General features: G+C 46.3%; 2 protein-coding genes across 9 annotated transcripts in view; one reads left to right on the top strand and one right to left on the bottom strand.

Annotated features, from left to right (window-relative positions):
• Nucleotides 1–16,035, top strand: part of tp53bp1 (tumor protein p53 binding protein, 1) — a 21,352-nt gene extending 5,317 nt beyond the window's left edge. For 2 of the 8 annotated variants that reach the window (XM_035153147.2, XM_047339566.1), the window contains exons 6-29: nt 29–133; nt 267–315; nt 400–569; nt 859–985; nt 1,061–1,155; nt 1,435–1,622; nt 2,093–3,125; nt 5,318–5,434; nt 5,519–5,704; nt 5,817–5,883; nt 6,216–6,281; nt 7,679–7,949; nt 8,907–8,966; nt 9,039–9,191; nt 9,441–9,661; nt 9,949–10,119; nt 10,719–11,116; nt 11,225–11,416; nt 12,325–12,507; nt 13,454–13,648; nt 13,729–13,823; nt 14,264–14,460; nt 15,533–15,669; nt 15,748–16,035. In XM_035153147.2, the coding sequence (XP_035009038.1) occupies nt 29–133; nt 267–315; nt 400–569; nt 859–985; nt 1,061–1,155; nt 1,435–1,622; nt 2,093–3,125; nt 5,318–5,434; nt 5,519–5,704; nt 5,817–5,883; nt 6,216–6,281; nt 7,679–7,949; nt 8,907–8,966; nt 9,039–9,191; nt 9,441–9,661; nt 9,949–10,119; nt 10,719–11,116; nt 11,225–11,416; nt 12,325–12,507; nt 13,454–13,648; nt 13,729–13,823; nt 14,264–14,460; nt 15,533–15,669; nt 15,748–15,932 (4,661 nt within the window). In that variant the 3' untranslated portion in view covers nt 15,933–16,035. Of the gene's footprint in view, nt 1–28; nt 134–266; nt 316–399; nt 570–858; nt 986–1,060; nt 1,156–1,434; nt 1,623–2,092; nt 3,126–5,317; nt 5,435–5,518; nt 5,705–5,816; nt 5,884–6,215; nt 6,282–7,678; nt 7,950–8,906; nt 8,967–9,038; nt 9,192–9,440; nt 9,662–9,948; nt 10,120–10,718; nt 11,117–11,224; nt 11,417–12,324; nt 12,508–13,453; nt 13,649–13,728; nt 13,824–14,263; nt 14,461–15,185; nt 15,238–15,532; nt 15,670–15,747 lie in introns of those variants that run through there. The other 6 variants (XR_004695121.2, XM_047339567.1, XM_035153172.2 and 3 more) reach the window with 6 other exon arrangements.
• tubgcp4 (tubulin, gamma complex associated protein 4) lies at nt 16,026–24,013 on the bottom strand. The gene is made up of 18 exons (XM_035153230.2): nt 23,838–24,013; nt 21,601–21,729; nt 21,206–21,328; nt 21,074–21,127; nt 20,942–20,998; nt 20,622–20,701; nt 19,646–19,847; nt 19,402–19,567; nt 19,197–19,321; nt 19,054–19,104; nt 18,878–18,983; nt 18,301–18,408; nt 17,722–17,866; nt 17,472–17,649; nt 17,235–17,369; nt 17,050–17,166; nt 16,833–16,972; nt 16,026–16,169 (listed from the first exon to the last, which is right to left on the bottom strand). The coding sequence occupies exons 1-18, from the start codon at nt 23,913–23,915 to the stop codon at nt 16,163–16,165; spliced, it is 2,001 nt and encodes a 666-aa protein (XP_035009121.1). The 5' UTR covers nt 23,916–24,013; the 3' UTR covers nt 16,026–16,162.

Raw genomic sequence — 24,013 nt, 5'->3', positions numbered from 1 at the left:
ATAACATCTGTATGTGTGTGTATGTCAGAGGGAACCTCTCAGATTGGTTTTCTTGAGCTTTCTCAGACTCAAGATCTGTGCAGTGAAGCAGTGAACAGTCGGGGGGGAGACTGTGAGAGACCCAACAAATTAGGTATTTAAAAAAATTCCTTTTTATATTTCGTTATTTTATCATATAAGCCTCTAATTTATAGAACATGACAGTACCTCAGCCAAGCTGCTGGTTTAAACCGTCCATCTAATGTCCACCTGCTTTTCATCACCAGCAGAGCAGAGCTCCAAGACCTCAGCGACTCGGGACAACAAATCTGTGAGGTACTGATCCATGTGGTGTTTTAGGTTCTACATTCATTCCAGATGCTCATCTGGTTTTAGCAGTTTGTTTTTGTCCTCCTCCAGATCTGAGGTGAGCTCCAGCAGCTCGTCAGACTCTGCAGCTCCTTCGGGCCGACAGCTCAGTGTCCAGGCTCTGCTGCACTCTGAGAGTCCCCAGGCCTCAGGTGAACAGAGGCAGCTGGACTGTGAGGTCCCGTCCTCGCAGGAAGACATGTTCGATGCTGACAAGACGGGTGAGTTCATACACACACAGCACACACGGGTACTTGAAGGCTCATGTCACGTTGTAGCACATGAACTATATTACACATCTAATGAACCTAGACAGTCCTGAATGTGAGTTGATTTAGTAAAAATGAACTTGTTTTAACTTGATGTAAGGAATCTTGATTAAGACCCCTGATGGTCTTTTGGATCACGGGGTGATCTAGTTTATTTGCAGACACAGGCCCTTCAAGGTTACTGCTGTTTGTTTACACGCAGCCGGTCTTTAATACTCGTTGTATCTTGTGTTGCTCTCAGGTGCCGCAGTGGACAGCACAGTATCTGAGCAGGAGCAGCAGGGTCACCCGACCCCGACCCCGTCCCACACCCTGCGACTGCTGCATCTGTCTGGACAGGGAACACTGGTGCAGGAGAGTCTGTCCCAGTAAGTCACACACGTGCTTGTATGTTAAACCTCGTGCAGCCCAGTAAATGACATGATTTCCTCTTTCTTTTCTAGGAGCTCTGCTGATTACGTTGCTCCGACTCCAGACAACTTCAGCCACACTCCTATAATGGTTCCCAGCTCCCCGACCGGACCAGAGCATGGACACGGTAAACGAGTAACACTTCTCCAACACCAAACTGCGAAATGCGCAGCGCTGCATCTCTAAACAGCTTCAAAAAACTCTTCAAGCACCACCTGTCCACTAAGGCCTTTGGCCTCCGTTAATGCTCCACCCTACCACAACCTTTCTCTTTTCTCTTCTGTCCTCACGGACTCTCCTGAAAGGCGCTATATAAATGCAAGCTATTATTATCATTATAAAAGACTGAATTTAAATATAAACACGTTAGCCGGTGAGTGGAGCTCAAAGTCTTTTGCTTCGCTAGGTGCTGATGAACCAATGGATACTTCGTTGCCCCCAGAAGATCGAGCAGGGGAGAGGGAAGAACAGCCAATGGAAACGGAGGCCGCCTCTAAGCTCCACCCATCCTCCTCCACGCCGGTATCCCAGAATGCCCCTGGTTTTGCATTGGATCGTACTCTCTCTTTACCCTCCCAACCACAGTTCTCTCATGTATGTACTACTTTCTCTTTTTCATTTTCAATTTCCCAAGTTGATACATTTTGAAATGTTGAATTTATTGTTGAGTCTAAAATATCAAGAGAGAATAAAGAAAATTACCAGAAATTCTCCAAAACCCAGATATTCAGTTTACATTGATATAAAAGTCCTGAGCTTAGTGAAGCTGGAACCAGAGACGGTTTCATTTCATTCACTTCATAAATGAGTAATTGACATTGATTCAATCTAAAAACTTTCATTCAACGTTTATTTCAATCAACTGAAAATACATTTTCAAGTAATGAATAAAGTTATTTATTAAGTTACACATTCACCTGATGCAGCTTCAGAGTTTGCTTTTCTCAAATCAAAATATCCAAAATCAATGAATTCTCCAATCAACAGGTAATTATTATTATTATTGAGAATGAACATTATCTGTAGTTACGCTCTGACCCTGCGGTTGCTTTCTGTTTTCTCAGGACGTGTTTGTTGCGACACAGAGTCTGGAGCCTCCTCGACCGTCTGATAAGAAGTCGACGCCTCATGAGACGGAGTCTCAACATCTGGAGTCGGCACCGTTCACTTCGCCTCTGCAGCTGTGTGTGAACACTCAGAGCAGCGGTCCTGCTCAGCAGACCTCAGCGCAGATCGAAGACGACAGTCAGGCCACACAGATTGAGGAATTTGAAGTGCCGCCCGCTGTCGACACCAGTGACTCTGTGACTTTGTGCCGTGACCAGAGGAGCGATAGCAACAGCGTCCCCCCAGTATCACAAACTAGTTCAAAAGCTTCCACCTCTGCCGAATCACCAAAGTGTTTCAACGAATGTGCCAAGACTGAGCCGTCCAATCAGTCGCAAGGTTCTGATGTGCACAACCAGACCGCTTCTTTGAATGTACAAAATGTGAACGTAAAAGACGGCAAAGGGACGACCTCTGCAGACATGGCGTCCTGCTCTCAACCAAAGCTTGACTCCTCGGATGTGTCTGTTAGCATCTGTGTGCAGGAGACTCCGTCAGATACGCCGCCGCCCTGTAGTTTGCAGTCCGTCTTCTCTCAGACGTCTGCTGTGGATGTAAGAGGAGGAACGACAAAGAGTCGCTCTGTAGAATCAGTGTCCCAGACTAACAGCGACACGATGGATCAGGTGGAGGAGGTGGTGATGGAGGAGGAGGAGAGTGCAACGGGAGGCGGGGCTTCAGGAATGGCTCTTGCTCTCTCTCAGAGTCAACTGATGACTCCTGAGCCGATGGAGGACGAGAGTGAAGAGCAGGGAGGTGACAGCGTCATCGTGGTTACAGACAGCGAGAGACACTCCCAGATTCTGAAGAACGATGCCACCAACAGCTCTCAGCCAATCAGAGTCAATGTGTCCGCCTCCACCAACGGCCATGAGTCCCAGTCTGAGATGAAGAAGGTGAACGCGGCACTCGATAGGTTGCCTCAGACGAAGAGGGCGGGGCCTCAACCAGAGGTGCTCAAAGACAAGAGCCTCAGTGACAGTTCGGGAGGTAAAGTGGAAGCAGACTCACGTTGTCTCACGTTGTCTCACGTTGTCTCACAGCTTCTCTCCGTTGTCTCACGTTGTCTCACGTTTTCTCTCCGTTGTCTCACGTTGTCTCACGTTGTCTCACGTTTTCTCTCCGTTGTCTCACGTTGTCTCACAGCTTCTCTCCGTTGTCTCGTTTTCTCTCCGTTGTCTCACGTTTTCTCTCCGTTGTCTCACGTTGTCTCACGTTGTCTCATGTTCGTCGAGCTTTTGTCTCCGTTGTCTTACGTTGTTCGCTTCTCCCGTTGTCTCACGTTGTCTCACAGCTTTCCGTTGTCTCACGTTGTCTCACGTTTCTCCGTTGTCTCAGTCTCATTGTCTACAGCTTTCCGTTGTCTCACGTTGTCTCGTTGTCTCACGCTTTCCGTTGTCTCACGTTGTCTCACAGCTTTCCGTTGTCTCACGTTGTCTCACGTTTTCTCCGTTGTCTCCTTGTCTCACAGCTTCTTCCGTTGTCTCACGTTGTCTCACAGCTTCTCTCCGTTGTCTCTTCACGTTATCTCATGTTATCTCTCCGTTGTCTCACGCTTTCCGTTGTCTCACGTTGTCTCACAGCTTCTCTCCGTTGTCTCACGTTGTCTCACGTTGTCTCTCCGTTGTCTCAGCTTTCTCCGTTGTCTCACGTTGTCTTACGTTGTCTCACGCTTTCTCCGTTGTCTCACGTTGTCTCACGTTTTCTCTCCGTTGTCTCACGTTTTCTCTCCGTTGTCTCACGTTGTCTCACGTTGTCTCATGTTGTCTCACAGCTTCTCTCCGTTGTCTCACGTTTTCTCTCTGTTGTCTCACGTTGTCTTACGTTGTCTCACAGCTTCTCTCCGTTGTCTCACAGCTTCTCTCCGTTGTCTCACGTTGTCTTACGTTGTCTCACAGCTTCTCTCCGTTGTCTCACGTTGTCTCACAGCTTCTCTCCGTTGTCTCACGTTGTCTCACAGCTTTCCGTTGTCTCCGTTGTCTTACAGCTTCTCTCCGTTGTCTCACGTTGTCTTACGTTGTCTCACAGCTTCTCTCCGTTGTCTCACGTTGTCTCACAGCTTCTCTCCGTTGTCTCACGTTGTCTCACGTTTTCTCTCCGTTGTCTCACGTTGTCTCACAGCTTCTCTCCGTTGTCTCACGTTGTCTCACGCTTTCCGTTGTCTCACGTTATCTCACGTTATCTCTGTTATCTCTCCGTTGTCTCACGCTTTCCGTTGTCTCACGTTGTCTCACAGCTTCTCTCCGTTGTCTCACGTTGTCTCACGTTGTTCTCCGTTGTCTCACAGCTTCTCTCCGTTGTCTCACGTTGCCTTACGTTGTCTCACAGCTTCTCTCCGTTGTCTCACGTTGTCTCACGGTTTCTCTCCGTTGTCTCACGTTGTCTCACGTTATCTCTCCGTTGTCTCACAGCTTCTCTCCGTTGTCTCACGTTGTCTCACAGCTTCTCTCCGTTGTCTCACGTTGTCTTACGTTGTCTCACAGCTTCCGTCTCACGTTTTCTCCGTTGTCTCACGTTGTCTCACAGCTTCTCTCCGTTGTCTCCCTTATCTCGTTATCTCCGTTATCTCACGTTGTCTCACGTTGTCTCACGTTGTCTCTCCGTTGTCTCACGTTGTCTCACGTTGTCTCACGTTGTCTCACGTTATCTCTCCGTTGTCTCACCGACATGAGCTCTGTAAATAGTGTTTGGACGTCCTCATCAACACTCATTGTCCTGCAGTTTTCTCACATGGACTCACTCTGACACTTTAATAGGAGGCTGCAGGAGAAGATCCAGAAAATGTCCAGAGACACTGACTCAGACATTTGTTCTCACAGACAGAACATGTTAGGAACATGTCAGGAACATGTTAGGAACATGTGAGGAACATGTTAGGAACATGTTTGTGGTTCAGTTCATGTCTGAAAACAGCTTTTGCGTCATCTTATTAATTCTTTTGGAATACTGTAGTCGTAGCCCATTTTTAGAAATAGTTTTAATAAACCCATTAAGACACCATTACTCTTTGATTGAACTAAATGCAGACGTGTAGCTGGTGACGGGAGACTTTCACAAATCTGATTTCAAATGTGGATACACAGAACATCCTCCCTGTTGGGGACTGTAAGAAATCTGGCTTTAATGGGAACAATTAACTGAAATAGATCTCATCTGATTCCAACTATGTTTTTCAACTACAGAGATTTCCTTCCACTTCACACTTCCTAAAGAAGGGGAGCTGATTGGTCCTGCAGCTGGAGCCACGCCTCCTCTAATCAATCAGCTGAAGCAGTCGCTGAGACACAGCACTCCCATTGGTGGGTTCCACTGACAGACACCACGTCTCTACCTGATGTCACGTAGCACAACACGATCTGAACTTTGTCCATCTTTTTATCCAGAGATCTTTTCTGAGAAGTCGGACAATGTGGGCGATGTCTCTGCAGACGTGGCGATGGCTGCCAGCGACATTGTGTCTGGGGAAGGTGGCGAGGACAGGACGGACCCTGGAGACAGGAAGCTGAGTTTGAGGATGAAGCTGGTGACCCCAGTTGAAGAAGGCAGCTCTGAGTCCTTCAGTCTGCAGAGTAAGAGCTGCGCTCGCTCATCTTCATTGTTCATTCTCTTCTTGGGAGTGACTAGATGGTTTCCATGGAGACACTCTCATCGCCCTCTCAGTAATATATTTCTTTCCACCAGAGCCAGCGCTGTCAGACGAGGACGCATCTGTCGTCAAGGCCGCCACCGTTTCCAAGGCTGTAACCAGGTAAAGCTCTGCTGCATTCCCCAATGGCTGAGTGAGCTGGTATGAGAACACAGCGGCAGATCCTCCACAGGATTCACCGCCAGCAAGTTGGCGTGTTCATGACGTTTCTAACACGCGACAGACACAAATAATACAAATATACAAATATCTCTGGATGAAAAATAGAAGCCACACTTGTAGAAGTCAGAGAAGAAGACGTCAACTTGGATCATGTTGATGAAGACTCTTTATCTTAGTTTAATGCATCTTCAGCTTTTTGTTACCTGTTAAACTCTGAGCTGCAGTCGTCTGTTGAAGGTCACAGAAGTAAACCCTCATGTTTGATGTCTCAGCAGCTCGTCAGTGTTCAGTCGAGTCCGGCAGGTTCACAGACAGCAGGAGGACAACTCACCTGTCAGGTGAGATCACTGCTGCAGCGCTGCAGTTCAGCTGCTTGTGCTCTAACAGGTTTTCTCCTATACTCTCCTCTTCTAGTTTAAATTGTGTTTGCATGAAATTTCACTGTCAAAGCTCCACTGACGACTGTTTGTTTAACTTCCTCATTTAAATCTCAGCCCTGTTTTAAAGCACAGACTTTAAAAAGCATGAGTAAGCATCATAGTAACAGTATGAGACTGTATAACCTTCAACAGTCTGCAGTGTTGTCCTACTTCTGTTTTTAACTCTGCTCTCACTAATTGAAAACACGGCACACATTTATCAAGTTAATTATTATTTGTATGTTATTTTATAATTTAAACTTTCGTTATATACACGTGGTCTGTTGAGATTCTCTCCATCTGACCTGTGGAAGTATTAGTAGATTCCCCCTGTTGTGTTTTAGTCGACACAAATAGGACGACTCTGGCGACCACACTGCACGTGACAGAGTGTGAGACCTACTTCTGGATCCTGGAGGTGGGATGGCTTTCTATTCTTTGCACCATGTGAATATTCCCCTGGGACGATGTGAGGCGTCGTTTTGTCCCCTTGCTTTGGAAAAGTCAGGTCGTTGTTTCAAAATGTCTTCAGCAGTTGAATTCTGTTTTTAGGTCACTTGTTTCTTGTCAGAAATAGTTGAGAGAAATCTCAAATCACGCCGATCTGAACAAGATGAGGTTGATGCTGGTTCTCTCTTCCCATCCGTCTTAGAGCAGAGTTACTTTGTCTGAAGACAGATGTTGTTCTAATGGACCAAGGTTGTTCTAATGGACCAAGGTTCAGGATCAAGCAGAGGGAGCTCACTAAGAACGGGACCCAGGGAAAGCAGACCATCACATCACCAGAGCATCTGAGAAGTTCTACCAACCAGAGAGGAGACCGTCGGTCCGCTTAGTGCCACGGGCTCTGTTTCAGAACAAATCTGTGGGCTCACATGAGACAGACGAGGAGCGACCTCATGTATGAACAGGTTGTGTTTCATGTCACACAGCCCCCCCACACCCACTCCTCCCCAGCCAGGATGTCAGACACACACTTTCCTTAGCGTTAGCTGTATCAACGTCTGCTCAGCCTCCATTTTGGACAGACTCATCTATTTTGCTGGTGAATCCACCATTTCTCTTTGGAAGAGGAAACCCTTCTGATGACGTTTGAGTGTCAGAGTTGTGCAGGTTGTAGATTCCAGTGGAAAGTGTCTGGAACACATTCCAGGGTTCATCTGGGATCATGTAGGTTGTTGTGATCTGAAGCTGGCTTCAGGCACATGGCTCCTGGAACTGAATTTCAAGTTGTGGGTAGATTCTAATATTGATGCTGTATTTGTATTGGTCGTCAGCCAGATGTCTCACAGCGTCACGTGTACATGTCTCTGCAGGGCGGAGCTGTTCGCCTCGCCACAGAGAAGCTCCCAGGCTTCCTCGCTGGGATGCAACAGCCTGCCCAACAGCCAATCACAAGCTCCACAACAGGAAACGGCACCGCAGCGGAACCCTGTAAATACCCCCACCCCTGCCGACCAATCAGAGGAGAGGAGAGGACCACCCGACTCTTCAGACCCCCCCACCCCAAACAGTCGAGATGCCAGACTGAAGGCGAGTTCCCAGAAGACCTTTGACCACACCGTCAGCTCCAGTCCATTCAACAAGGTTTGTCCCGTGCGTCAGTGAAGAGGATGAACGTGAACTTCTCATTCTCATATTCAACGTTTATTCATTATGGTTGTTGTTGTATCATCTTTTAATAATAATTGATTTGACATAATACACACACAGTTTATCCTTACATGCAATAACAATTGTGTTTAAGTGGTATTTATTTTTGTGCGTTTTTTTTAATTGATCATGACAAATTTAATTTTAAACAAATAAATGTCTAAGAAATCAAATTAACACAATTACCAGAATCTCTCACTTTTTACCTGCAGGTAACGAACAGACAGTCAGGAACGTGTTGGTTAAATTAACACAACTGTGCAGAATAAGACAAATATGAAGCAAAATCTTTTATACAAAATTAGTAAAATAATTTATTTTACTATATATTCAATTTACAAATTTTTACTAAAGTTACTGTACATTATAACAATTCATCATGACGTCCCGGTTTAAATATCTTGGGTAGCTGGAAGTGTTGTTGAGTGATGTTTGAGGCTGAAGCCTGAGTCTCTGAGTCTCTGAGTCTCTGAGTGTCTGTGTCTCTGAGTCTCTGTGTCTCTGAGTCTCTGTGTCTCTGAGTCTCTGTGTCTCTGAGTGTCTGAGTCTCGCTCTGTGTCTCTGAGTCTGTGTCTCTGTGTCTCTGTGTCTCTGAGTGTCTGTGTCTCTGAGTCTCTGAGTCTGTGTCTCTGTGTCTCTGAGTCTCTGTGTCTCTGAGTCTCTGTGTCTCTGTGTCTGAGTGTCTGTGTCTCTGTGTCTCTGAGTCTGTGTCTCTGAGTCTCTGTGTCTCTGTGTCTCTGTGTCTCTGTGTCTCTGAGTCTCTGAGTCTCTGTGTCTCTGAGTGTCTGTGTCTCTGAGTCTCTGTGTCTCTGAGTCTCTGAGTCTGTGTCTCTGAGTCTCTGTGTCTCTGAGTCTCTGTGTCTCTGAGTCTCTGTGTCTCTGCTCCGACAGCGGACGCTCTCCCAGCAGACCAGCTTCCAGGCAGAGGGGCTGCGCTCGCCAGCCGGCAGGGTACGGAGATCCATGTGCATTCACATGTCTGTAAACATTCATAATCTGACTCTCCTCTGTTTTCTCTAAAAGGGGGAACCAGAGTTTCCGTCCTTTAGAAGAACCACAGGCCCCGCCCACTGCAGACACGTCCGCACCACCCAGGAAGTGCGAACCACCGTCACTCGGGTCATTACAGATGTTTATTATGAGGACGGCAAAGAGGTGGATCGCAAAGTCACTGAGGTAACAGCTGCTTTTCCTGCTCCAGGCTGCAAACGCGTGTTTCAAACAGACATTCATGGTCTCGTCCAACTCTTCATCTACCATCAGCTCAAATACTCTGATTCATTATCTCACAGCCGTTCATGGCGACAGACTCTTACTCTTGTTAAGACATCGTTAAATGTATGATTGTGTGAAACTCTGTAGGTTGAAAATGTTTGTTTGGTTGTGACTTGAGGAACATGAGCGTCACTGATCTCTGATCACCAGGAGAGCGAGGAGCCGGTGGTCGACTGCCACGTGTTGGACAGCGACATCTCTCCGTGCCGCACAGGAAGCAGCTCCTTGACCTCCGGTGACCTGGGGGACATCAGCTCGCTGTCGTCCAAGGCCTCCAGCCTGCAGCACAGCTCAGGAGGAACCAGTAGCAGCACCGGCTTCGCCAGGCCGGACTTCATCATGCCGTCCAGCCGAGGGGGCAGATCCTTCAGGTAGCACCTCCCCCTCAGTCACTGGTTCTCTTCTGTCCTGCCTCTCTGCTTCACCTGTCTGTGGTCGATGCATGCTGGTTCCTGATTCACCTCTTTTCTAACACCCTCATCTCTCAGTGATTCACTGATCCCTGCCGCTTCAGGTACAAGTTGCTTTACAGGCACAGATCTGGGGTCAGTGAACCGCCCTCCTTCTTCAGCAGGGCGGCTTTTCCTTTTGAGACTGTCCCCAGATCAGTGCCTGTGCAACCTGACCGGCTCCATTCGTCCCCTCTGTGTGTCCGCAGTCCCAGGAGGGGAGGTGGGTATCAACAGAGGGGTCACAGGGGTCAAAGGGCAGGGTCGGTGGTCACGAAGGACAGAGGCTACGGCACCCTGGGGTCCCGGGCCTTCGTCCCACTGGCTCCCAGAGGAAGAGCTAGAAGGGGCCGGCCCCCGTCCCGCTCCTCGCTGTCCAGGTGAGTCCTCCCTGAGGCTCGCCCTGACGCACTTTCTACCAGTAACACTTTACTTTTCCTCTTTTCACTAATCTCCTTGTACCTGATCTTCTCACTCAATCAATACATATTTTTATCATCAATCTGCTAATTAGCTGCTAGCTCAGACTGAAGAAACTAAACTTTTTTCCATGAAATGTCTTAAAATTGTGAAAATGCTTCTTGTTGTTTTCTCTCTGGTGAAAACCTGGAATCACCAGAGAAAAGCAGCTTGAACCAGTCGATGTTTGATACTTTGATAAATTCATCATCCAAATCATTAGCAATGTAAAAAATGCCTGAATCAAATCTTATATTCCGCAGCATATTGTACTTAAATAGGTTTTTATTATACAACCCAGACACTGCAAATGAGCACATGGCTTTTAAAAAATGTTTTTTCAGCTCAGATGCTCAGGATTAGATCACATAAAATGATTAAGGAACCCAGAACCGTTTCACTTCTGAGACGTTGCCTGTGTGAAAGATCAGATTTCGATCGACGTGGAGAAAGACGTGATGTGTAAAAGCAGCAGTCGGTCAATGTTTCCTCAGCTGATCAGACCCGTGTTTCTCTTAAGGGGAGGAGGTGTCGGCTCCCTGCAGAGACTCGGCGCTCATGGCCGCCCACCGTCCTCCTCAGAGGACGAGCCCTTCACCCGCATGCTCCCCCCACGTCTCCCCGTCAGCCCCACGGACACCGAGCTCCCCAGCCACTCCGACTCCCTCAGGTCGTCTCCAGAGGAGGCGAGCTCGGCCAGCAGCAGCTTCGTCGGCCTGAGGGTGGTGGCAAAGTGGTCGTCCAACGGCTACTTCTACTCAGGCCGCATCATCAGAGACGCCGGGGAGGGGAGTTTCCGCCTGCGATTTGACGACGGCTACGAGTGCGAGGTGGTGGGGAAGGATATCCTGCTGTGTGATCCCATCCCCCTGGAGACAGAGGTCACCGCTCTGCTCGAGGACGAGTACTTCAGCATAGGTGAGGAAGAGGAGGAGTCTAAACAACTTCAGTTAGAAGTTCATCACTGATGAGTGAACCATCTGATCTTTAATAGTTTTCTTGTTGAAATGTGTTGTGTGTGTGCAGGTGTTGTTCGGGGCCATAAGTCCGAGGGCCAGGAGCTGTTGTACAGTGTGGAGCGGGACGGACAGAGGCAGTGGTACAACAGGACGTCGGTCATCCTGTCGCTGGAGCAGGGAAACAGGCTGAGGGAGCAGCACAGCCTCGGACCCTACGAGCCGTCCGCTCCTGTGGCCAAGGCCTCGGACATCAGCCTGGGTGAGACGCAGCTGGACTCACTGGATGTGGAGCAAGAAATGTTTAGTGTTTCTGACCTAAAGAGACACAATGGGAGACATGGCTCCCCCTACAGGCTGGATGTGTAATTCACTGCTGATGCGCCTGCACACGTCGGCACACGGCTCACGCAGCTGCACACGGCAGCACATGGTTTCACGCGGCAGCACACGGCTTCACACAGCTGCACACGTCGGCACACGGCTTCACACGGCTTCACACGGCTTCACACGGCGGCCGCAGCACACGGCTTCACACAGCTTCACACAGCTTCACACAGCGGCACACAGCTGCACACGGCTTCACATGGTTTCACGCGGCAGCACACGGCTTCGCACGGCGGCACACGGCGGCACACGGGCGCCACACGGCTTTGCACGGCGGCACACAGCTACACGGGCACCACGCTGCAGCACGCGGCTTCACACGGCTTCACACGGCTTCACGCGGCTGCACACGGCGGCACATGGCGGCACACGGCTTTGCACGGCGGCACACGGCTTCACACGGCAGCACACGGCTTCACGCAGCAGCACACGCTGCACACGGCTTCACGCGGCAGCACACGCTGCACACGGCTTCACGCTGCAGCGCACGGCGGCACACGGCTTCACGCGGCTTCACGCGGCAGCACACGGCTTCACGCGGCACACAGCTGCACACGGCTTCACGCGGCAGCACACGGCGGCACATGGCGGCACACGGCTTTGCACGGCGGCACACGGCTTCACGCGGCAGCACACGGCTTCACGCGGCGGCACACGGCTTCGCGCAGCACACAGTTCACTTTCTTACTCGCTCAGTTTCTCTTTTCCTCTTCTTCGTTTCCTCGTCCTCTTGGGATTTTTACTGGAGATATAAAAACGTCTCTCTCTTGTCCTTCTCCTCAGATAACCTAGTGGAGGGGAAGAGGAGGCGCAGAGTGACCCCTGGAGGTCAGGACACTCCCAACCGCAGCTCCTCCAGCAGCCCCCGCACCCCCGGCCCCTCCGGCAAGAGGAAGCTGAGGACGACCTCTGAGGACGACAGGTCGCCGGCCAAGAGAGGCCGCAGGGGTCCGGGCATCAGAGCCGGTACAGAGACCGCTTCACCAGAACCATGACAGCGTGTGAATGTGGTCATGGTCCAAAACAACAACTCACTGACAGAAGCTCAGTCGTCAGACTTGACTTTAATAAGTTGAAACACTGAGCAGATGATGCTTTGAGATTTTAATCGATTTTTATAGGAAATAGTTTGAATTAGTCGTCATTGTTGTATTTTTTAGTACATCATTTTTTAAATGTTTTTAGAAACATTTTTACAAAATTTTAATTAAACATCGTGATCCCTGAAACGTGATTTATTCTTTCTTCTTTCTTAACTCCGTTAATCCAAGTGATTTGATGTAGATTTTATTAGTATAGAATCCGTAACGTGTGATTTCCTTTGTGCTGAGTTTAACCCCCGTGTGACCCGTGTCCGGCTGCTGCTACTGAGACGAATCTGGTAATTGAACAATGTGTAGTTTAATCATGGTGATGGTTCACGGGTGGAGGGAAGAGACCAGGTGCTTTTCACAGGTGTATTTGTTTCTAGTGTGTGAACCAGTGGTTCATAGTTCCTGTCTGAAAGCAGCTTTAGTTCCAATCACATCAAAGATTTTCTCTCTAGATGAATCCAGAGTTTCTGCGTTATATAAAAAATCTGCAGATGAATCTTCCACTGGAGCTGTGTCAGAAATCTGTGACATCTCAAACATCATTAAATTCAAACGTGATCATGGAGCTCCCTTTTCCACCCAGACCTGACTTTCCTTAAATTTCATCAAGCTGCACCAAATAACACAAATTCAGGTTTCCTGGAAGTTTCCTGTAGGTTTCCTGGAAGTTTCTAGGAAATCCATCCAGTAGTTTTCACGTAATCCTGTTTACAAATCAGCCAACAAACAAACACCTGCACGAAAATAGTTGTATTTGTGTTTTGGGTGAACTGATGTGATTCCTGCAGTTTAACGTGTGTGCGTGTGCGTGTCCACAGCTCAGCGGGTCGGAGTGTGTAACACCTCGGGCAGCGGCACAGACCTCCCCGGTCAGTCGGGCGACGTGTCGGAGACCCAGGGGCCGCTGCCTCAGAACACGTCTCTCTTCATGGGCTTCGCCTTCATGCTGACGGCGTCGTCAGAGAGCGACCGGCTGACCAACAAGCTCACGGAGGAGGAGGAGGAGGAGGAAGGTGAGGCGGTTACTGGTTCCTCTTCGTCCTCATCTGCAGCTTCCTTTAATCCTCAGTAAAGCAGATGTTGTTTCCATCAGATCCCATTGAGACCAGTCCGTTCAACAAAGCGTACACCGAGTCCCAGCTGCAGGCGGGCGGAGGCTTCATCCTGCCCGACTTCAACGAGGAGCAGGTGACCTTCAGCACGTTCTCCTTCTGATGAGTGGCAGAGCATCATTTCTTCTTCTGGATAATTATTCAGTTCAACGTTGGTAAAACAAGTCTAAACTTGTTTCCTGCTGTTAAAGTTTCCAGCAGAAAACATGTCGTGCCCCCCCCCTCGCTGTGGCCACATGTTTTCATATCTTCATGTTTCAGTGACTCAGCGTTAACGTCTCTGTCTGAGTTCCTGATAAACTCTACATCACAACTTTAATGTCTGAACTTCTCCACTTTCTATTTTTGTCTCTGTCTTTTCATGAATGAACTCTTTATAATTATTGTGGCGTTAAATATGTAGAGAACCTGTTCTGATGCTTTTATTTTAATGGTGTTTGTTATTCCAGACGTTATTTCCCTGTTCATCCTGTGAAAGGTCTCTGATCCATGTTGCTCTGTGATTGGTTCCCTCAGTGTAAGGCAGCCTATCAGAGCCTGCTCATCGCCGACCAGCACTGCCGCACCAGGAAGTACCTGCTGTGTTTGGCGAGCGGCGTGCCGTGCGTGTCACACGTGTGGGTTCGAGACTGCTGCAAAGAGAACAAGCTGCTGAACTACAGGAACTACCTGCTGCCGGCCGGGGTGGGGCCGGACAACGCCGTGGTAGAATGGTACGGTGCAGCGCCCCCTGGTGGTTGTGTGGCGCATTGGGGGTTTGACTGGACTCTGGTGAGCTGACTGTGTCAGAAAGGTCACGTCTCTTATGTAGATGCTTCCTGAGTAAAAGCTGCTGTAGCCATGGTAACAAGGACATGTTGCATGGTGACGCGTTATACAAAAAACTCTCTTTTAAAAAGAAGAGTTTAAATGTTTCAGTCTTTTCAGGAGCAGAGTTTGATTGTTTCACACTGCACACGTCTAATCAGGGAATCAAACCGTAACCGTGTGAGGGACACAAACACAAACTCAGTGCAGGTTGGACCAACTGCTTCAGACTCCAGTCGGTTAGTTTCACTCGTTCGGACAGAAATCTCTGGTCTTTACTACCGAAGCGTTTCACCTCGTCCAGCAGGAAGATCTCATTCCTCCAGTGTCTTCACGCGTTTCTCCAGGTAACAGCTCATGTAGTGTCAGTGTCATGTAGAGGGAACTCAACAAGTTGTGTAGTATGAACTGTGCAGAGATCGGACCACTGAAAGGGTTTTCTCACTTCCTGTTTCGAGAGGAAGCCGAAGCAGTAACCGCTCCCTGAATGAATTAATATAAGAGGGCTCCTCCCAGCCAGCAGGGTTTTTGGTTCAATAAATTAAATTTACTTTAAAATCCTTAATTATCTGTGCTGTGTTGAGTTTATCGCACTGTTTCCTGATGTGGTTTGTGTTTCTTTTTAAATCAGAAAACAAGAAAACAACCTGAAGCTTTAAAAAATCCTGGCGCCTGCAGTCGATGTAAATATGGATCCTAATAAAAACACATTACAACAATAAGAGTCAATGCAGCTTGTTCAAGAGCAAAAGTTCATCATGAGAAATGAAGTCCTCATTAATCACGTATCTTTGTTTCATATTTAATAGGAATCTAAAACAGAAAATTCAGGAATTAAAAAACAATAGATTGATGAAGCCAAGAAAAAAACAAACTAAGTATTTAAGTGACAGTGCACGTAACATGACTGCATGATCTTTAACAGCCTTACAGAATCCAAGGTGACATCAGTTTTAAATCCTGTTTCTCTCCTTGCAGGCATCCTCGCTGCAGCCCCTTCAAGTCCCTGCGGGTCCTTCTGGTGTTTGAGCAGCCGGCGGAGCTCTGGGCTCAGCTGGTCACAATGGGCGGGGCCTCGTCAGTCCGACAGCTCCAGGCGGACAAAGACTGTTCAGGTAGCGACGTCACGACCTTTAAATAACGTGCACTGTGAACACATGGTCCTGAACCCGAGGCTGTTCTTCTGTCCGCAGACGTTCCTGCTGGAAAGTACGACGCTGTGGTGACAGATCACGCCTGTCCACCATTGGTGGAGAAAAGTGTGACCTCACAGGAAGTCCCGCTGGTGTCCCCTGAATGGCTCATTCAGAGTCTGATCTGCGGCGAGCGCCTGGGTTTCCGCAGCAAGCCTCAGTATCGCCACGACTACTCGTCATAATCAACACCATGTTCAGTGTCTTCAGTTCTGTCGCATGCTCTGCTGTATATACCCTGTCTGTTTTTATGGGATAATAATAAACTGTGACTCTGGTTCCATTTTATTCAACTTCACTTTATTTTCTCTGCTTGAAGGTTTTCGTATTTACACTTTATACAAGAATGAGATCATTTCTCTCCTCGGATGTTTGTGTGAAGCTGTAGAAATGATTTGTGTCTTTCTGGTGGAAGTCAAATACTGAAAAGAAAAACAAAATGCAGCTCAGGATGTTTTACATGAAACAGAAGCTTCAAAACATTGAGACAATAATGGATGGAAAATCAAATCTGCTTCAAACCCAGTTAAGATAAAGTGAACAGTTATTAATCCAGAGGATCTAAAATGTGATTATTACCTCCAACAAATATCTGAGGTCTAAATTTCGGTTTGTTCACAGGATTAAAACGACTGAACCCAGAATATGAGACGTGACATTCAGATCCAGGAGTTTTCTCTTTATTTAACTTGATAAAACAGCATTTTGACATTAGTGTTCATTTCTAGATCAGTTTAATTTACTGGAGCTTGATTGAATTTAAGGGACATTTGGAGCGAGGTTCAAACTGCTGAGTCATGTTCTCGTTTGAAGTTACAAGAAACAAGGGTTTTTGTACATTTCTCTTGTGAGAAACATGTGACTGACTCAGTAAGTACAGGCTGGATTATATATCATATAATAGTGTTTCTCTGGAGTCGAACCAGAACTTTAATAAAACTAAGGATTAAAAATACTGAAACTTGCTCTCATACTGAACTAAACTCAGCAGAATCTGCAGCAGCGCCCCTGGTGGCCTGTTCCCCTGTGCTGATGTGCCTCCTGCCTGTGTGTAGTACTTGTTGTTGTGTTGTTGTGTGTCCTACCTGCCCAGCGTGCCTCCTGCCTGTGTGTAGTACTTGTTGTAATCCAGTCGTAGTAAAAGCTGAGCCAGTTCAGATTTGATCTGATGGTTGGTCACACTCGAAAGGATTTTGAACAATAAGGACGACTGTCGTCTGAAACCCTGAAATTCCAGTTAAATGTTAAACATCTTCACACGTTTGAACATCAGATGTGAAAAACAATCAGACAACAACAGACCTTGACCAGCAGGTCGAGCTGAGCGGTTCCTCTCTCGTCCAGAGAAGCCACGGTCGGACTGACCAGAGAACAGAAGGTATCACACTGCTCCAGGATCTCGTTCAGACAGTGGAACACCTGAGGACCAGAGTTTGTCAGTGTGAGATGAGGACGACTGTCGGCAGGTGAATCCCTCAGTGACGTACCGGCTTCAGCAGGATGAAGGACTGGGCCAGCAGGTTGCTGAGGAAATGGTCGTGGGCCAGTCTGATGCTCTCAAAGTCTCTGGTGGAGTTGATCTGCTGAAGCAGCTGAGAAAACTGAGACTCCAGAACATCCACCTGAAGACGGAGCGCAGGACAACAGGGATACTCGCGTGTTGATGACATGGATACAACTCATGAAACGGCTTGAAGACAGAAGCTGCTTGCTCTGATGTTTACCTGTAAGTAGTGCTGCAGGTTGTCGATCAGGAAGGCCATGTGGTTGCGGAGTCTCGACTTGACGGAATCTGTCTGACTGGACTTGAGGTGCTTCCTCTGCATCTGCAGAGCCCAGCAGTGCTGCAGCTGCAGCTGCACCCGCCGCACGCTCAGCAGGTACCGGAACACCACGTTGTACCTGAGCAGAGGAGACGCTCGTCAGCTGCACTCAACACACGAGTAGATGAAAACGTGAGAACAACGTTCATACTTCTCCAACACAGCCGGCGTGAAGAGGATGTGCAGCGGCCACTGGACCTTGTAGATGAGGCCGAGAGCCGCCCAGCCTGTGGGAGGAGCCTCACGAGGGGAGGTGTCCTGTGGGGGAGTGGCTCCGTCTCTGGGGCCGGATCCATCTTTTAAGAAAGATATAAAACAGGCATCGTTACCATTAACTGACATTTTCACAGAAAAGCTCTTAGAACAGATAATGAATAACAATAATAATGTGTGTGTACGTATAAAGGTTCTGAGGAATTTCTTTTAATATGAAAACATAAAATAATGATGTTTGATTTAGGTCTAATTGTTAATTACATTTTATCTGATCGACTTTACAGAGAAAACATTTGAAAAGTTTGAATTAAGTAATTTTCTGCATAGTTTTTTTTTTCAGTCACAGATGAAATAAATATTTAGGCAGCTGTTCTTAGTTTAAAACAGTTTGATCATCAAACCACTGGATGGCGCTCAACACCAAACCATATAAAACAGCTTCCTGTTTAATATGAGTCATCGTGTGATTCCTCCTGAACAGGATTCATACGCTGCTGGACGTGTTCAGTGGGACCTTTGCTGTCTTTGCCCTGGTAGTCCACAGTGAGGTGCAGCAGCGGCAGCAGGTTGTCGTCGTCCAGCAGAACCTTGTGAGCCGCCTGCCGAAACGCCACGTTTACGTCTGGAATCACATGAGGGTGAAAACTCATATCTATAAACTGTATATATAGAACAAGTAAATATCTTCAAGACACTGCAGGTAGCACAGATGACAGGGGAAGTGTTTCCAGGGGATATCCATGTTCCAGTAAACCAAACTTACATTTAGCTCATTTTCTAAAGAGCTGGTTCAACAAACACACGTGTTGTCAGCTACGTTTCTGTGCTCAATTGTGTGTATTTGTTGTTTACGCAACCGTAGCTTGGAGTTTATTGCGTCAGAGTGAAGATGTGAGTAAATTGGGTTATTTTGACACTATATATAAAATCTAAGCAGCGTGTTATTAACACTGAATCAATATACTAATATAATAAAGCTGGAAATATCAGAACAGCAACAACTACACGTCGATTCTGTGCAAAGTAACTGTGGATTGAGAATGAATCTTCTCCCCACATCAGTCAGGTGAATCAGGAATATTAATATTCACCGTGCTCAGTGACGGCCGTCGGAGGCGTCTTCAGCATGTGCTGTGCGAGGTCGATAAAGACCTGGTAGAGCTCCCCACGACCCAGCAGGTAGAAATCTTTAATGATCTGGAAGAAAACAAACGTCAGCACTGACCATGTGATCCATGGTCCAGAAGTGATAGAGAGGAAAACAAACCTTGAGCTGTTCGAGCAGACCCGACTCCTCCACCATCAAAGTCCACAGGTGCTGCAAGTCGATCAGGTTGTGAGGTTTTCATTTCGTCACTTTCATGGCATTTAGATTTAAGAGGAAAAGAGTGCAGCGCCACACGAGCTCACCTCGGCCACCGTGCTCCTGATGCGATCAATCAGATTCTCGAAATCCACCAGGCTGAAAAGAGGCTGCTGCTTGAGTTTGTGCAGCTCAGCAGCAAACATGTCCTCCTGGTGCTTCAGTATGGAGCCTGGAGCAAACAGATCAGTCATGTTTCTGTGGTTTGAGTCACACAATCAAACTTTGACACGAAGATGCTCAGCATGGTACCAGCTCGAGAAGGGCTGTGGTTGTGGTTTTCAAACATCTGGACAGATTCTCCCACAAAGAGGATCTTCTCAGCGACTCTGATCGGAATGTATGACGGCAGCATCTCTGTTCTCAGAGAGAACTGCTGCAGAGATGGAGCCAGCATGTTCTCCTCCTCAACCAGCCTCTGCACAACAGGAGGACACCATCAACACTCTGGTTAGATCTGGGGCCTGAGCTCTGTCCTGTGTGGATGTGTTCTCACCAGGTCCTGTAGTTCCCTCAGCTGTTTCCCACTCAAGCCTCCCAGTCCCAGGTCCTCCTCCTCCTCCTCCTGGTTGGCAGCAGCTCCTCCAGCGCTGGGCCCCCTCTTCACGAAGAACTCCTCACTTTGGTCCAGCAGAAATCCGTGTAACATCCAGGCTGCGAGCTGCTTGTACATCACACCGTGGCACACCGCCAGAATCCTGCACCATGTTTCAAACAAGCAAGACACAAAGACACAAAGACACAAAGGTGTGTTGGTACCATCGTGGGATTAGAGTTTTTTAAAGCTGAAGTTTAACTACAGACTTAACTAACTATAACTACAGGCTTCACTAACTAGAACTACAGACTTAACTAAATATAACTACAGGCTTCACTAACTATAACTACAGGCTTCACTAACTAGAACTACAGATTTAACTAACTATAACTAGAGGCTTCACTAACTATAACTACAGACTTAACTAACTATAACTAGAGGCTCAACTGAATATAACTACAGACTTAACTAAATATAACTACAGGCTTAACTAACTATAACTAGAGGCTCAACTGAATATAACTACAGACTTAACTAAATATAACTTTACAGACTTAACTAAATATAACTACAGACTTAACTAAATATAACTAGAGGCTTCACTAACTATAACTACAGGCTTAAGTAACTAGAACTAACTCGAACTACAGGCTTAAGTAACTAGAACTAACTAGAACTACAGGCTTAACTAAATATAACTACAGGCTTAAGTAACTAGAACTAACTAGAACTACAGGCTTCACTAACTAGAACTAACTCGAACTACAGTATTTCTTGCAGTATGAACATGACTTCAGATTTCCCTCTCGTCTTACTCTGGTTTAATTGATGTTAATTGATCGAGTGGCGATGAGATTTACAAACAGAATGAAATCCTCTAACCAACCCTCTCCTGATATGGATTCCACGTCTGCATCAGTAAAACATGACTAACTTCTCTAAGGCCATGCGAACAGGAGGAAGCCCCCCACAGCTGTGCTTGTACACCGTCTCCAGGATCTGACAGCCATGGATCTAAAGCAACACACACACACACACATTAGTTGTTTCACGCAGCTGTGACTGTATTATCGTCGTATTATTACTGTGAAATGAGTAAATCTGTTTTTCTAGTCATGTCCTCTGAAGCACCGGATCCACAGAGAACACTCGTCTTCATTAGGTCACATGGTAGAAGCTTCAGGATGAACTACTGCAGGAACTGGGATTGTGTGAATTGAACTTGTCTGGGAGCAGCAGCTCACGTTTCCTTACCTTCTGGGATTTGATCGTCTCTACCACCACCACCACAGAGGGAAACAGCAGCTGGAACTTGGAGAGAAAGGTTGTTAACAAACAGACTCAACTGAGACTGTGAGAACTTCAGTGTTTCACCTGATGCTTTACCTGATGAAGCTTGTAATTCACGTGGGATATTGTGAGATGTGGATCTCCAAGGAACTGAAACATACACTCAAGTTGAATGAGCAGCCTCTCACATGCTCTATTATTCATTCACTACTGTTGTTGTCATTTCACCTCTTGTTCCAGGTCCAGCAGCGTCTGTCTGTACGGCCTCAGCATCGAGTCCAGCCCGGCGCAGAAAGCCCACAAGTAACTCCCGTGAAGTCCCGTCTGGTTGGGCTGGTTTGTGTGATGTTCCTACAGAACAAAGGGTTAAACCTACAGCACGTGATCGGACCTTTTCTTCAGAGGCTTCAAACCAATCTGAAGGGAAGTCCAGGAGGGTTTCTCTGAGATGATATGTGTGGAATTATTGTTTATTAAGAGAGAAGGGTCCGGAACTGTTTTCACTGTTTTACATACAACTAAACTAGTACAGACATTTCTCAAAGACATTGATCTTTAATTAATCTTAGAGTTCACAGCTTCAAGGTGACCAGCTAATGTTGTGATGAATGACGGGGACTCACTTGTAGATGTACATGGTCAGTGTGTTGTTCGATGAACTCTTTAATTCGTATACAATCAGTGCCCAGTGTACAGAGGCGGTTGAGGACAGCGGTCTCACTGGGATGGAGGAAGGGCAGGTCCTGAGAAACCTGTGGGGGCAAGTTACATAATACATTGAGGTTACTGGGACGTGCAAGCCAAAACCTTTTCTTCTGACCTCACCCTGTTGACATTTCATTTTGCCGAGTGATACCCAGTAAAATGACATGTTTCTCCTTCTACTCAGGTAACTGATGAAAACTGAAGAGACTGTGTCGTTCAGTCCAAACCTCGGATGAATCTGATGACGTGAGTAACTCAACCAAAGTTCTGACAACACATTCATCACGTAGAATTCTTATTGTAGCTAAATAAAATGTTTCCTTATTTTCATATACAAATTTAGTTTTTACCCTGGAGCTGTTTATACTGTTTGTATTATATTATAAACTCATATATAAATTGTAATTACTGGATTTGAACTTAAACTTTGTTGAGCTGCCACTTCAACATTTTAGAAGGAAAACATATAAACAATGTGTAGACGATAAAGAGAGACAGAGATTAAAGATAAATAGAGATGAATACAGATGAATAGAGATGAGTAGAGATGAATAGAGATGAGTAGAGATGAATAGAGATGAATAGAGATGAGTAGAGATGAATAGAGATGAACAGAGATGAGTAGAGATGAGTAGAGATGAGTAGAGATGAATAGAGATGAATACAGATGAATAGAGATGAATAGAGATGAATACAGATGAATACAGATGAATACAGATGAACAGAGATGAGTAGAGATGAACAGAGATGAGTAGAGATGAATATAGATGAATAGAGATGAGTAGAGATGAATACAGATTAATACAGATTAATACAGATGAACAGAGATGAGTAGAGATGAGTAGAGATGAACAGAGATGAGTAGAGATGAATATAGATAAATAGAGATGAGTAGAGATGAGTAGAGATGAACAGAGATGAACAGAGATGAACAGAGATGAGTAGAGATGAATACAGATGAACAGAGATGAGTAGAGATGAATACAGATGAATACAGATGAGTAGAGATGAGTAGAGATGAATAGAGATGAATAGAGATAAATAGAGACGAGTAGAGATGAACAGAGATGAATAGAGATGAGAGATAATACAGATGAATAGAGATGAATAGAGATGAATACAGATGAATACAGATGAATAGAGATGAGTCGAGATGAGTAGAGATGAATAGAGATGAACAGAGATGAACAGAGATGAGTAGAGATGAATACAGATGAATAGAGATGAGTAGAGATGAATAGAGATGAATAGAGATGAATAGAGATGAACAGAGATGAGTAGAGATGAATACAGATGAATAGAGATGAGTAGAGATGAGTAGAGATGAGTACAGATGAATAGAGATGAACAGAGATGAACAGAGATGAGTAGAGATGAATACAGATGAATAGAGATGAGTAGAGATGAATAGAGATGAATAGAATAAAGATGAGTAGAGATGAGTAGAGATGAATAGAGATGAGTAGAGATGAATAGAGATGAGTAGAGATGAATACAGATGAGTAGAGATGAGTAGAGATGAATACAGATGAATAAAGATGAATAGAGATGAGTAGAGATGAGTAGAGATGAATACAGATGAGTAGAGATGAATACAGATGAATACAGATGAATAAAGATGAATACAGATGAGTAGAGATGAATACAGATGAGTAGAGATGAGTAGAGATGAATAGAGATGAGTAGAGATGAATAGAGATGAGTAGAGATGAGTAGAGATGAATACAGATGAGTAGAGATGAGTAGAGATGAATACAGATGAGTAGAGATGAATACAGATGAGTAGAGATGAATACAGATGAGTACAGATGAGTAGAGATGAGTAGAGATGAATACAGATGAATAGAGATGAGTAGAGATGAATACAGATGAATAGAGATGAGTAGAGATGAGTACAGATGAATAGAGATGAATAAAGATGAGTAGAGATGAGTAGAGATGAATACAGATGAGTAGAGATGAATAGAGATGAATACAGATGAATACAGATGAGTAGAGATGAATACAGATGAATACAGATGAATACAGATGAGTAGAGATGAGTAGAGATGAGTAGAGATGAATACAGATGAGTAGAGATGAACAGAGATGAACCCAGTAGAACCCAGTAGAACCCAGTGAGTTGTGAACCTGAGTTGAACAGAATCTCGTTCACCTGTAGTCCTGTCCCTTTGCTCCACGTGAGGATATCTCCCGGATATCCGCTTAGCGCCATCAGCAGCTCGTGAATCATCTTGATTCAGTTTATTTCAGATCCGCTGAGTCTTCATCCAGGAACCAAAACAAACTGCCGCCAGAGCTGTCGCAGGAGACATGCGTCACCACGCAAAG

This window comes from Hippoglossus stenolepis, chromosome 1 (genome assembly GCF_022539355.2).
Source record: "Hippoglossus stenolepis isolate QCI-W04-F060 chromosome 1, HSTE1.2, whole genome shotgun sequence".
Taxonomy (NCBI): domain Eukaryota; kingdom Metazoa; phylum Chordata; class Actinopteri; order Pleuronectiformes; family Pleuronectidae; genus Hippoglossus; species Hippoglossus stenolepis.
Note: the sequence above shows the minus strand (reverse complement) of the source record. Positions and strands in the feature narration are given on the sequence as shown.